The sequence below is a fragment of the Alosa alosa genome, chromosome 9 (genome assembly GCF_017589495.1).
Source record: "Alosa alosa isolate M-15738 ecotype Scorff River chromosome 9, AALO_Geno_1.1, whole genome shotgun sequence".
Lineage (NCBI taxonomy): Eukaryota > Metazoa > Chordata > Actinopteri > Clupeiformes > Clupeidae > Alosa > Alosa alosa.
In genome coordinates, this window is record NC_063197.1 from 21,936,243 (window position 1) to 21,950,765 (window position 14,523).

Consider the following 14,523-nt stretch of genomic DNA (forward strand, 5'->3'; position numbering starts at 1 on the left):
AGTAGTGCGCTCAGCTGAGCGATACTATAAGAACTCAACTCCCTGCTCTACAAGATATCTATTCCAGAAGAGTACTCCTAAGAGCCCAAAAGATTCTGAAGGACTCTTCTCATCCTAACAATGGATTATTCCTACCGCTGAAATCAAGAAGACGCCTATGTAGTCACAAAGCCAGAACTGAGAGACTCAGGAGAAGTTTTTTATCCCCAGGCCATCCGAACTCTGAACTCACACTATACTGACTTTGCACACATTCACTCCTCAGCACTCTCAAACATTTCCCAACTCTGAACTCACACTATACTGACTTTGCACTCATTCACTCCTCAGCACTCATGACCCCCCCACACACACACACCCCCACACACACCTACAAGACTTTTAGCACTTTTACATCCCTCTCCCTATGCTACAGACCTTTTATTTATTTTCTTATTTCATCACACGTCAAAACACACACACACACACACACACACACACACACACACATATCTGACTTTCTCCAACTTTTGCACACTTTTTATTTATTATTTTTGATTTCTCCTCCATCTACCCATGTCCTTGATTGCCTAGCCTTTCTGCCCCCCACCCCCACCCCACCCCCATCCCCAACACACACACTTACATCATCACTGTCATCACTTCACATACATACAGCACACTGCTTGCTACAGTAAGCCTCCTCTACATACTTGCTGCACACTGACCCCCCCACATACACAGCACATTGTCTTCAGGATCTTCTCCAACACACATCCTCTACATACTTACAGCACACTGCCCCCACCTACCCACACACACACAGTCACTGCTCCACTCCCCTCCCGCCCACACACACATCTTCACTGTCATCACTCACATACATTACATACAGTACTCTGCTTGCAATAGTAAGTCCCTGACCCCCAACACACACACTTACATCATCACTGTCATCACTTCACATACATACAGCACACTGCTTGCTACAGTAAGCCTCCTCTACATACTTGCTGCACACTGCCCCCCCCACACACACAGCACATTGTCTTCAGGAAGCTTCTCCAACACACATCCCCAACATACTTACAGCACACTGTTATCAGCAAGTATTTATCACTTTGACGGTATTTCAGTTTGCCACTCAGGAGTTAGAAGTTACTCAACCAACCAATAGCCATAGATCTGGAAAGAAAACACATTGTTGGTAAACTGAACAAATATGATATCATGTACTTAGATACCAATCAATTAGAGAAACACCCATTCATGCATCCGGCAATGGCATGCCAATAGCCTTTCTCAATCACTATGCCCTCTGGACGTTCATCTCATGCTGTCCTTCAAAGATGGGACTTTCCCAGACACACAATCATTTTGAAGATGGAAATGGAAACTCAGAGGAAGGTCACATGCACTCTCGCACAGTCTGTCTCCCACAGTCAGTCACCACATTAGTACTGCGTGGTATCTCTCCACACACACACATACTCTCTCACTCACTCATGACGAGTACTCAAGAGGACATGGCACAGAAAGGATGGCTGCTCTGTCTGAACTGCACCATGGTAAATATCCATATGGCACTTAATAAATATCCATGCAGCAGGGAAACATTGTTTATTTTTATGTTTTGCCTCTGCATTTGTGCTAGAAGAATCTTGGAGAACATTGTTCTGGATTAAGCTGTATTTGGTCCTTATGTAAAAGGATGGACCGACCGGTTTAACAGGCTGGCGTTATGATTTGGCTTTGCTGTACGTGCCTCTAATATTTCTGTCTTTTACAGACCAAAAGACCAAGTCTTCTTATTGACCCTTTGAGGTGTAATAAACTCCTGATGACATGTCCAAAAACATGTCAAAGTAAAGAAGAATCACCTTGATGTAAAACCTGAGTGGTAAGTATAAGATCCAGTCTCTTAGACATATTTTGATGTTTATCAGCAGATCATTGTTCTTCATGTAACAATCAGAACAGGTTTTTTTATCTACCAACGCCACAACAAATGGCGTGCTCATACTCCAATGTTTACTCTAGCTTAGGTTACTCTCCAGATCCTTTAGGATAACGTGTCACTATACGCATTGTGCGAGTCAAACATAACGGCACTAAACAGAATCTGAATATTTTCAAAGACGTTGCTCAAATGTTCTCCAGTGAAAGGCTTTATTTCTCAAATGAAGTGTAAAAAGGACTGAGCAAACAACTCTGCTTGTGGTGACAGAAAGGGTGGCTGACAATGTGGGACAACTGCCTGCTCACTGTGAGGTTCAAAGCTCTTGAGGTAGGCAGAAATGCCACAAATCTAGGTCAATAACCTATAAATGAGGACAAGTGTGAGAAAAAGCAAGAGCAAGGCTTTCCAACTCTGGCTAATGTCAAAATGAACAAAAACGTGAATGTTCCTCTTGATAACTGTCTCTAACAAGCATGCCTATGTGATAATGATCACACATATGGTTTGCAGAACATGATAGCAACCTGTGTCACTCCTGTGTTATTCCAATTAAAATAATTGCAGTAAGAGGAAATGAAAGGAGGAACACAAGCAAGAGCAACAAGAGTTCACCAAATCAATCGGCATGATAGTTGAACTGAGGTTAAAGCAGAATGGATGCTTCACCACCAAATTTGCCTGCTTTCGTGATTCTATGTTTAACCTCCATCATGCATCAAAACTGTAAGTACAAAATAAAAAAAAGTGTTTTGTTGTCATTGTCTAGACTGTTTGGATCAGTTGTTTTTCAAGAGAAATGGGGGAGCATATCAAAGTCAATTAAATGAGTCAATGTCTGTGATCTATATTTGTCATACTATGACTGTACACTTAAAGACAAACTATATAGATGATTCAGTTGAACTCACTCATAACAACAAAATACATGCCTTAGTGTCCTGACTGTTGATACACCCAGGATGAAAATAGCACATTATTCTTGTTCAGTGATAATCTGAATGTGACCATGCTTCTTTCCTGCCCCAGGGGCTTTGGAGGTGACCTGTACGGGGAAACTCACGCTGGACCCTGGCCCACTGGTGGAATGGGGGTCTTCGTTGAGCGTCTTCTGCCAGATAAATGAGTGCCGTGCAGGTCCTCAAAACCCCTTCTCCATAAAGCTCAACTACAAGCCACTACACCTTGTGGAACAGAACTGCACGACAGCCCGGCTCCACATAGCCAACATGACTGCCTTAGGTTCCCATCTGTTTTGTTTAGTGGGCAAACGAGTTGTTTGTGGAATAGACCTGAAATCTGGACGTAAGTTGATATTTGTTTTGCTTCAAGCTTAGGCTGCATAAATACTTAATATATATATTAGCTTGATTTAAAGCAACACCAAAGCACTTTTCCTCTTCGGCCCCCCTACAGGTTGGAAGTAGAATTGTCCATTACCGCTGTCGTAAATAATTTAACCTACCGCACCCTACCGTCTATGTACCTGCCGAGTACGCTCCACCCAGAGCCTTGCTCCACCTATCGGCTATTGTAACGCTTGCCGTAAAGCAAATTTGTAGTTTCTTATGTCTTGTTCAAACTACAGATCCGCTACCCAATCTGGCAAACTTGCATTAGTGCGGTTATAAAAGGGGTACAAAAGAATCTTTGGTGTTGCTTTAATATTATCAAAAGGTTAAAATATATCAATACACTTTATGCATTTTTACACAATTTTACAGCTGAAATACATTTTGCATATTTGACTAATTTATTTACTGACTAAAAATGCATAAAAATATGAATAAATATTGAAAGAATGATGATCCAAATGCTATGAAGCTGAGGTATGTGTGTTATGTTGTCCTTCCCAGATCGGCCAGCCAAAGCGACTCAGTTTAACTGTTTCACACCAATTAAGTCTGACACCATCAGCTGCTCTTGGATTAACGGAAGGGAAACCCACCTTCCAACAAACTATTCAGTTAGATTTAGCAGGTGAGTGGAGAGCCCTCATCACTCTCTCAGTCACATCGGTTGGAGATGAAGTCATTAACGTCTACTGGTTGGGTCTTTCTTTGCTCTTGCTATCTCAATGCAGTGTAAATGGAAGCAAGTATTTCCCCTGTCAGCGCCCAGGTTGCAGCTCTGTTAGCATACCACGAACCAGCTTCAGCGAGAGTGCAAAGTATGATGTGCATGTGGTTGCACAGAATGCTCTGGGAATCTCTACCTCTGATGTCTACGCCTTCTCAGTCAGAGATGTAGGTAAGAAAGCCCCAGCTAGCCGTGCATATATGCATGCAAGTTTCTTTGTAAGTTATGTCTGACCTGCCAGTGTTGGACTGTACATCATCTTTTGCTGTGTAACTGTATCTGTTTAAAAACGGTAGTGTGTGACCTTTGGGGCTTAGGCTGTGTTTTAATTCAGTGGTTGCCAATATTCAGTGGTTTGTCAGACTTGTTGTATATAAAGTGCTATTGTTGAAGAAGTGAATGGCTACTCTTTCCTTACAGTGATACCTAACGCCCCCACTATCAAATGGGTCAACTTCACTCACATGACAGGCTCCAGTTTTCTAATGACCTGGAACAGCTTAGAGTCTTCTGAGCATGTGAAGCACAGAATTTGCCTTGGTGCGGAGCTGATCTGGGTAAGGCAGTGACAAGTTGCACTCGATACCTACACCACACTGCTTTTGCTTGTTCTTTGTTCTTTTTAAATCACATGACATGTAGCCTATCATATACAGCCATCCTTGTATATTGTATTTCCCCTTATTGAATTCTTTCACAGAAATGGTGCTAACTTGATGCAAATGTGATATTTTGTCCATGCACCAGGAGGGAAATGCCACCCAGAGTAGTGGCAGTGGAGGTAGTGTTGCAGTGGAGGGTCTGAAGTCGAGGACCATGTACACAATCGAGTTGAGGGTGTGCACCCAAGTCCCCAAGCCAAAGTGTAGCCTGTGGAGTGCACCCATGGGCGCAGTTACCCCAGGGATTGGTGAGGATAACTGGACTGGAGATCTTCTGTTCCAACACAATATGACTGCCCCTGGAATATATGTGTCCACGGTTATTTTGTGAACACACCTTTTTATTTTGAAATGTTGAGCCTTGTAAATGGAAAGTGCAAGTAGTAACTGCTACAGTTAAGACTTAATCAGTAAGGTTTATCATTGCATAAATTGAAAGGCTTGCCCAATATGCATACTGAAGTTTTATTTCTTAGCGGCTGTAACATGGTAGTTGCTCACATTCTGGAATAATAATATCAGTATTGATGGTAATGTGGCACTGTTATAAGGTCACACACCAATTCTACAACTGTAACACCAATATCCCTATATAATATGTGTACCATGACAATCCAATTCAATTACCATTATGTTTTGATATCACATAGCACCAACACAAAAACCTGTTGCCTGGAGAACAGTTGGTCACACAGAGAGCCCTGGTGTTCAGAATGTGACTGTGCTCTGGGAGGTAATTGTTTTATATTTCTCACAACTAATTTTGTCCTACTTATGGTATCCTACCGAGTGTGTGTAGTAACAGAACACAGAATTCTGTTGTCTGATTTTTACTATTTTCTGGTAGTTTAACCCATGTTCAATCAACTAATCCTCTCCGTTTGCATTAGAATAATCTCTCGTGTCAAGATTTCCACAAAGTTATACAATGGCGCCATCTAGTAGAATTGAAATGAATGACATATTGCAATATGCATGTACCAATGTTTGTAAATACATAGAAAGCCCATTACTTACTAGCAAACAAATTTATTTAAACATTATTAGTTGACCATGATAGCATAATATCTACTCATTCATGTCTAAGAATAAATACATGTGGCTAAGAAAATCTGGCTGTATATTATTATGTATTACGCAACTATAACTCACCTGATGCTTCTGCTTCTGCAGTCCATGGAATCTGAGGATTTCAAAACCCTGTACTATGAGGTGTCTTACTGGCACCATGGCCAGAGACTGGTACCCTGTTCAGTCAATGTCTCAGAGGTGCGGCTTCAGCTACCAGCCGAAGTAAAGGAGGTCAACCTTATTGTTGTCACATCAGCAGGGAGCTCCCCTCCTGCCTCTCTGAGTCTAACTCACACAAGTAAGCAATTACACCGAAATGGATGGTGGGAGAAGAAAAAGTAAAAACTTATTAGACACAAAATAGGGGGATACTGAATCAAGCAATTGTGTGTATGGGTTAAGATAAGAGGGACATTGGATAAACTTTTTATTATTATTATTATTAATAACAATAATATTATTATTATTATTATTATTATTATTATCATTGTAGGAAATACAAATCGGTGTCCTTTTTAACCATTGCTCCTGTATGGCTTTACCACTGTAGCTTTTATTCGCAGTCACTGCAATATGTCTGAGGTCTTGTCATGATTGTGTTCCTAACTGTTCTTTCAGATATCGCGGCTCCGGTAATGAGAGTCTCCTCCCCAAAGGAGGACACTGTGCTTCTGTCCTGGCTTTGTCAGATGAAACTTGGGGTTACAGGGTTTCCACTGGGATATGTCATCCAGTGGCAATGCAAGGACTCCCCGGTCCAATGGAGAAGACTGTCCAGAGACTGTAACTCAACATATATCAGAGGTGAGAGCATACATCGCATTACATTAGTAATTCCGTAATTGTATGCAATCTTTTGTTCTATTTATGTGTTCACTCCTCTAAGTAAACTTATTCACTGTGTATAGACGTTATTTTTTTTCAACATTTAAAAATGTACCAATTTGAAATCGAAATTTTGTCTATAACTGTACATACGGATTGAGACACAAGATGAAACTTTGCATACCTACAGTACATGCACACATTTTGTATGAGAGAGAGCACACACACCCATAGTCTTGTCATTGTTGGCTTCTGGTAGTAGTCAGCTTGCTAATTCATCAAGGCAAGACTTGAACAATATGGATTTATCATTTGGATAAGCATGGACGGATTATGAGCCACTGGGACCCTGGGCACAGCCTTGTGATCACAGAGCAAAGGCTGCATGAGTAGGTCCTGTACCTGTCCCCTTTACTTGGGCAGTGCACCAAGTCCTGGGAACGATCTTACGGCATGTGTTATTTGACTGAGGGGCTCCATTCAGATACCAGAGGAGGCAAAAATAGCATCTTCACACAGAGGCTTGGGCTTCAGGGTCCCCTTGGGCCCCTGGGCCTGGTAGGCCCTTCAGTCATCCATCCCTGTGAATGAGGCATTGAGGAAAAGGCAGCTGGAGGTTGGTTGTTATATGAGTCAGGACTTGAGCTGCTGGTGACTGCTTCTATGCTCGCATGTTGGCTGGACCTCTAGCTAGCTCATTGGTTCTGAAATGTTTTTGTAACAAGGCACACCGTTTATGAAAACAAGCATTTTCTAAGGCAGTGTCAAGATGTACTTGTGTAAACATGTTAAATATCGTAAAGAATGATCAGATCAGATCATCTCCATGTGTATCTTGTGAGAGGCAGAGACTGTATAAGGTGAGATGTTTTGAGACTAACCCTAAAAGGTATCCTCAGGCTTGAAACCAGGTTGGAGATATGATGTGCTGTTACAAGCTGAGACCACAAGAGGGCTCTCTAAACCTGCCTTTCTGCAGGTGTACTCAGCGGAGAGAAGTGAGTGTTTTACCCAACATTGCAGGGTTATAATGAAATGCTTTTGAGGAGTCTTCATTTACACATTGTAGTTATTTCACACAGTCACAAATATGTTTACAAATACACTGCATTATCGTAAGATGGTTATGAGTATAGAAATTGATTGTTGTTTGACTGTGCTTCGGCTGTAATTCTCACATGAAATCCATCAACTGAGCGATACAAACAAGTCTATAGAATATATTTATGTTTTATATATATATATATATATATATATATATATATATATATATATATATATATATATATATATATATTCCAGGTTATACTATATATACATCCCACTGTTGAATTGTTACAATTTAGCAGACAATTGTGTAATTTGTGCAACTCTCCTATAGAGCCACTGTCTGGACCGAAGGCCTTTATTCACAGCACTGGCTCAAAGCACATTCAGGTCATATGGGAGGAGCCTACCCTTGAAGACCAGAGAGGGTTCATCACCCACTATACCATCTACATCCGCAAGCACGGAACTGGATATTTTAAACCAATGTGTGAGAAAATGCTATGTTCTACAGCTCTGTGTATTGGTGTACTGTGCGTGTGTGTGTGTGTGTGTGTGTGTGTGTGTGTGTGTGTGTGTGTGTGTGTGTGTGTGTGTGTGTGGGCATGTACATATCATGTGTGGGTGGCTGGGTTTGGGGAGGTGTTAATATGTATGTTGGTGAATGCACATGTGCAAGTGTGTATAAGTACACTCTCACACACACACAGGAATGTGTAAGGCCTGCTCTCGGTCTCAGATTCACAACGCCATCCCTCTCGTAGCGGAAAAACAAATGTCTACTTTTTCATTTCTTTTCGAGTAGACACATCCCCCAAAGCCACAGTGCAAGAGCAGGGTTTTCTACCAGTTACTGAAAGAGGCGCCTGGTTACAGGAACGCCTCTCCCCTTTTGTGGCTCTGAATCACAAAGGCTGTGAGAATGGCCCCATCCAGTAGAGCTTGCACAGCACTACCGCCAGCCGTGTCCCACAGTAGCACTGCAGGCATTTCAACAGAAGATCGAGGAATCAGACCAGGCGGTAGATGTGAAAAGGTCATTCAGTAGGCCATACCAGAGCAGACATGCCAACCCCTCCAGTGAGAAAGCCACCTCTCCCCCCATACATTCAAGATGTAGTTGACTCCTTGAACTTTGGCATGATAAGAGTATGAAGAACACACTCACTTAACTGACTTTACACCTGCTTTATTCTCAGATCTGCTGCCCTTCAAATAGAGCTACACCCCTAAAAAATGACCAGTGAATTTACATATCCGGAGGTCAGGTCCAGAGTGCGTTCCACAGCAGACTTGTTCTTCTGCGAATGCCCTGACCTCTGCTGTTTCGGCAAAATCAGGGGCTATTCTTAACACAGGCCTTCTCAGTAGTACAGGAAGTGCAGGCTGCGGCGGAAGACGCGGCTGGGTGCACACGCTCTCAGCGAGAAGCAAAGTGAGAGTTTTTGTCACCCAGAAGCCGAACTCGCTACTACAGACCCCAGACTAACTGATGACAATAACGTTTTTAGTTCTCCCTGCTGTGCAGTTGTGTGATATGTTTGAGAAAGCATGTTCGGTGAAGTCTAAATGTAACCGCATTGAACACATGAAGCCTAACAGGAAACAAACTATACGTTTTTCTCGTCTTGAGTCATGTCTTCACAGCCTTGACAAAGTGGTCAGTAAAAGTGAATACAACAGATGTCCTTCAAAGCCTTTACACTTTCTGTAATTTTTCATGAGTCCTGGTTCGATCATCAGCAAATACATTAACTCTGGAAACATTAAATCCTTTAGCTACATAATTTGAATTTGAGTTTGTTTTCCTGTGTTCACTCTTCCTGAAGTCATTGTTGTTTCACCTCCAGTTCAGGTTAACGCTTCATCTCCAAGAGAGCAGTCGCTGGACACACTGGACACTGGCTTTGAGCTTTGTATATCGGCCTGGAATGCTGCAGGAGAGGGACTTAAAGGGGTGCCTATCTCCTATCAGAGACTGCAATCAGGTCTGTTTGTTTGTTTGTAGAGAAGGAATAAAAATAATGCTGCTGACAGCTGCTTTCCATTTTCACAGGGAGTTAAAAAGCTGCAGTCAGTGAATTTTGCTGCTCATGTTCGCTTCAGATTTAGCCACTGTTGGTTCCACCCCATTCTTTAACCCTTAACCCTTAAAGGTGTAGGTTTTTGAACATTCTAAGTTCCGCAACAATTGAAGGTTCTAAAATTCTATGTTGAATTCAAGGAACCCAGATATTCTTTAGAACGTTCATTTCTCAACATTCCCGTCACACCGGTGTGACGGTACTCCTTTAAGGGTTAAAGGTGTAGGTTTTTGAACGTTCTAAGTTCCGCAACAATTGAAGGTTCTAAAATTCTACGTTGAATTCAATGAACCCAGATATTCTTTAGAATGTTAATTTCCCAACATTCCCGTCACACCGGTGTGACGATACTCCTTTAAGGGTTAAGATTAGAGATTGGAGATCCCTCTCTATTAGTAAATACCCATAAAGGCCTATGTACTACTGAGTAGCAGAAGCCATTGTGGAATAGACACTGAGCATGTAGTCTATGAATTTTGGTACATGTACGTTAAAAAAAAACACATGAATGAGTAAGATTCAGTAATGAGTAAGTCCACAGGCTCAAATCTAACTCCAACCTGTCGTGGAAATTTGTCTTAATTAGTATTATAGCCTAAAATTAATGTACACAGAGGGCAAAGGACAAAGTTCAGAGAAGGTTCGTATGAAGACAACAAGTGTTTGCCGTCAGAGAAACGTTTGTTTGTCCTCCAGCCCTTTATTTTCCATAATTGAGGATTTTACTAACCAGCAGTCTGTCCGTCAGCTTTTTATGTTCTTATTCAGGTTTTTCTTTTTGTTTCACTGACTATTTATAACTGCAGTCTGCCATCTGAAAATATATGGCAGTTATAGACTGCTACTGGGGTTGTGACCACAACTTCACGGGTACATTTGGTTAACAACAAGTCTAAGCTAAACAAGAGGGCATTGGTTGTCTGAGGATAGAAAAGTTTCCATTATAAACCCCAAGAACACTTTGTAAAGCTGACTGATGTCACATCCCTGATTGGTTTGCCAAGAAGTCAGTCATATACCGAGGAAGTGAACACCAAATTCTGATAGGAAACAGGACTTCTGACCCCTTTGCAGGGTCTCTGTTAGATCATTTGGGCCCTATGACAGACAATAATTCTGGGCCCCCTGATAATATAGTATTATTGGGGGGCGCTCTCTGGGGGCCCCCTGTCAGTGCTGAATCATCCTAACTCACACCCCCCCTCCCTCAGATTCAACTTCAGGATAGAGTTCAGAAATTCTTACCATCTTCATTGGTCCACTTTTCACTATGATCTAAGCAATACATTTCTGATTTAGATGGAATGTTTGTCGGGATTTGGGTGGTGGCCGCTGTCTCCTTGGTGCTTGTAGCAAACCTGATATGCTTGAAATGTGCTCGTACAAGGTAAGCAGTCAAGAGGAGTATGATCTAAGTAAAGCAGTGTTATCAGTTGACAGTGTTACCTGAATGCTTCAATATCCTCAAAATATTCTTGATTGTATATTAATATTATTAATATTGTCTGTTTGTCTGAGATGTCAGAGTTACACAATAACACCAGGCCGGGCTGCACCACTTTTTGATGAGCTAATTGATTGATTGGGAACTGAAATGCCTGTTAGTCATCTGTGTATAATTAGAGTTTTTTATCTCTTGATCTTATGATGATAAAATGGAAATAGAGAATTCATAGTTGGTGTCTTTTATTAACTGCAACTTAGCCTTGTGAAGGCCAAAGCTTAGAGCTTTCTGTGTGCAGTTCTGAGTTTCAGTTCTGCGTTTTACAGTTAATACAGTTGTCCTTAGAGTTTATTTTGTAACGATAAACATAGACTGTCAGATGTCGATTTAATTGCATGGTGTATATAGGACACTACTGCATATCATGTAATACATAATACAATTCTAAATGTGAAAGGTATTTATAAAAAATAAAACTGTCAGTTATGGGTACATAACTCGTTTTCTGAATTATTATTTGTGAACATTTTAACCAACAGAATTAGAGCAGCGTGTGTAACAGTTGGACCAGCATGGCTTTTTGAGACATTTCCAAAGGTCGGAAATAGCAATGCCATCAAATTATTGAAGGTAAAGAGTCCATAGCACATCTATATCTTAAGAGAATCTTGTTTTATTTGTATGAATGTGCAGTGCTCGGCCATGTTTAAAAAAAAAAAAAAAAAAGTGTTTATTTCATTTGATTAATGTAGCGATGCTCTAGCCTGACGTAGTCATACTCAATTCTACTTCCCAACCTCAAATGTTGTGGGCGGGACTAAGTTTGGAATGGCACCCAGGCTAACGATGCTCACCAATTTCAGTGAAACCACAACTTCCTCTTTTCGTTTGTTTATTTGTTTGTTTTGGTTTCCCCATGTAGGACGAGAGGTGCGGCTCAGACTCGCTCTGGATGTCAGTATGCAGTGACAGCGACCCGCCCATCTCCCCTGTGGAGGACATCGCAGAGCCCATCGCCCAAACGTTCCTCTTCCCCTCCGTCCACGACAAAGAGAAAGCCAAGGAGGTCCGAGTGGCCAGACCGGAGATTGTGGATCCTTACAAACCACAGTGGGCAGACTCGTGTCAAGTCAGCTCCACCCATCTATCTGAAACCCCTGAGGTGGCGCCCGAGGAGGACACAGAGGAAGAGTGCCCCCTGTGGGCATGTCTCCCACAGCCTTCCTATGGGAAGGATATTGGCCTTGGTGATGTGACCTTAGGAGGCTTCAAGGGCATAGGGGTCACAGGGAATCTTCTTTGTCCCCCTTTGCTTGACCCCAAGCAGACTGAGTGGCACACAAATATGAGTGCTGGCATGAGGGACATGAGTGGTTTCTCACTGGCCTTGCTGACTGAGGAGCAGACTGTATTGCCTAATGACCTGCTAACTACTCGGTCACCACAGATAAACCCCTACTCACCTCAGGGATGTTGGCTTAAAGTTGCACATAATACCTAATGGAGACTTTTGGATTCCAACAACTACAGAGACCTCCTCACAGGAAGATGTACTCTGCTGTGAGGGCACTTTGGACTGTGAATGTACACAACTGGGAAAGCAATTTGAATTGCTGTCATTAAGCATTATATCAGACTTTAACTTTTGAATTGGACTGGATGGACCAATGCCACTTGAACTCTTTAAGACATTATGTATCTGATAGCCAAATGCACTTAACACTTTCCATATCTGCTGCATGTAACTGGAAACATTAAAAATCTTATGAGCTGTAAGCACCCTGAGCTTATAGTGTATATTGAGACTGTAATCATCAACCTAACTCTCTTTTGGTTTATATTCTGACACATCTCACCTCTGTATTGTAAAACCGTAATGCACATTTTCTAACAGATGCATCTACCGTTTCTGCAGAAATACTGATGCCAAACAATCTACATTATCCATATAGGCCTATTTAGTGAAATACTATGGAGAATGTAACAGCTTAAACTGCCATGAAAAGATACTCACATCATAACTGTGAATGTAACTGCCAGTGGTAACATCCCCTCCTACTGTACCTGGAAAGTACAATGTGCTCACACTGAGGAAAGTGAAATCAATGACCATGTGGGGAGTTCAAAAGTTTTGAAACAGGGTTCACTTCAATGCATGTTACACAATTCATTGCACAATTCATATTTAGACAACAAACCTTTTTCATCTTCAATCAAGTTGCGTTGGCAATGGTCTGGCAGAGCATTCACTGGGCCCTCCCTCTGAAAATCACTTTATTCCTTTAAATTTACATAAATTGTAAATGTATATCATATGTAATTACTCCTTTAGATGTACATCAGTTATGCTGTAAATCACATTATCTGTGCCATAACCTAAGACATTCCCTGTGCTATCTAGATAATTTGATGGTTGTGCAATGTGTATGTTTATGTTTATTTCCCCTCTGTTTGACTTCAAGGCCACAGAGTTTACCTACATCTGCACGACAGCATGGCAGTTAAGTTACTTCCTGAAGTTCTGATTCTCACATCCTTCACGGCACTTTCAGAGTGCATATTTGCCTCTTTACTGATTTAGATTCTTGCACTCCCTTCTGTTGCTTCTTGGTTTGCACATCATGCAGTGCCTGCTGCTACGTCTTAGTTTAGCTTTGCTGTTGGATGCTAGTTTCTGCCTGATTCATTCAACTGTTGTTAAGGAATGTCACATAGGAATGCACACAAAAAGTAAACATTTCAACATTTCACTATACATAAGAAAAAAGTGTTTATTTGGCTGGCATGAGAGTGTTCGTGTGAATTACCACTAGGCTAAGACATGCTCTTGAGCCGGAGGGAGAGGCGTTTCCAGGAATAGTCACCAAAAGAGAAGTGTGATATTGAGCTCACAAACTGTATTTCAATGGCAACTGATGACCACAAAGCATTTGCGCTTATGAGGCTTGTAATTGGGATGTTGTATGTGTTTATTGTTCTATTAAAGTACCGTCTGGATGGCTCATTTAAGCTCTCTTGTGTTGTTGTGAATGTAAGCAAAATAGGAAATAATTCCCACAAAAGATTTACAGCAAGCAACATTTGCCCCCTAAATAGACATTCAGAGGCTCAAAGCAGCACTGTGTTAGCCAAAAAACGATCAAGCTTGCTACCTAAGGCATGCAAAACCTTGCAAACTTCATCTAGAGCCTTTGTTTACAATGTTAGAAGCTGAACACTGTAACTGGTGTTGTGCTGATTTAGTCAGCAATGTCTTCAGTGTTTCCCACATAATTGGATGCAATTTGTGGCGGTAGCTGACTTGGACAGGGGGGGCGGGGTATTAAGATCGTCTTGGTAGTGTATAAACTTAGGTCTAATTGAGTGCCTGTCACT

At 41.6% G+C, this 14,523-nt stretch overlaps 1 protein-coding gene and 1 long non-coding RNA gene across 2 annotated transcripts; both read left to right on the forward strand.

The window, feature by feature from the left end:
- Positions 1-1,809: 1,809 nt before the first annotated feature.
- On the forward strand, positions 1,810-3,896 carry LOC125300000. Its single transcript, XR_007194496.1, has 4 exons — positions 1,810-1,879; positions 2,504-2,662; positions 2,966-3,241; positions 3,793-3,896. It is a non-coding gene; the product is annotated as an uncharacterized LOC125300000 (long non-coding RNA).
- A 157-nt stretch (positions 3,897-4,053) lies between these two features.
- Positions 4,054-14,438, forward strand: il23r (interleukin 23 receptor). Its single transcript, XM_048252299.1, has 12 exons — positions 4,054-4,186; positions 4,436-4,572; positions 4,763-4,925; positions 5,328-5,410; positions 5,851-6,046; positions 6,367-6,552; positions 7,473-7,571; positions 7,955-8,110; positions 9,471-9,608; positions 11,004-11,091; positions 11,688-11,778; positions 12,071-14,438. The coding sequence occupies exons 2-12, from the start codon at positions 4,480-4,482 to the stop codon at positions 12,647-12,649; spliced, it is 1,872 nt and encodes a 623-aa protein (XP_048108256.1). The 5' UTR covers positions 4,054-4,186; positions 4,436-4,479; the 3' UTR covers positions 12,650-14,438.
- Positions 14,439-14,523: the final 85 nt, after the last annotated feature.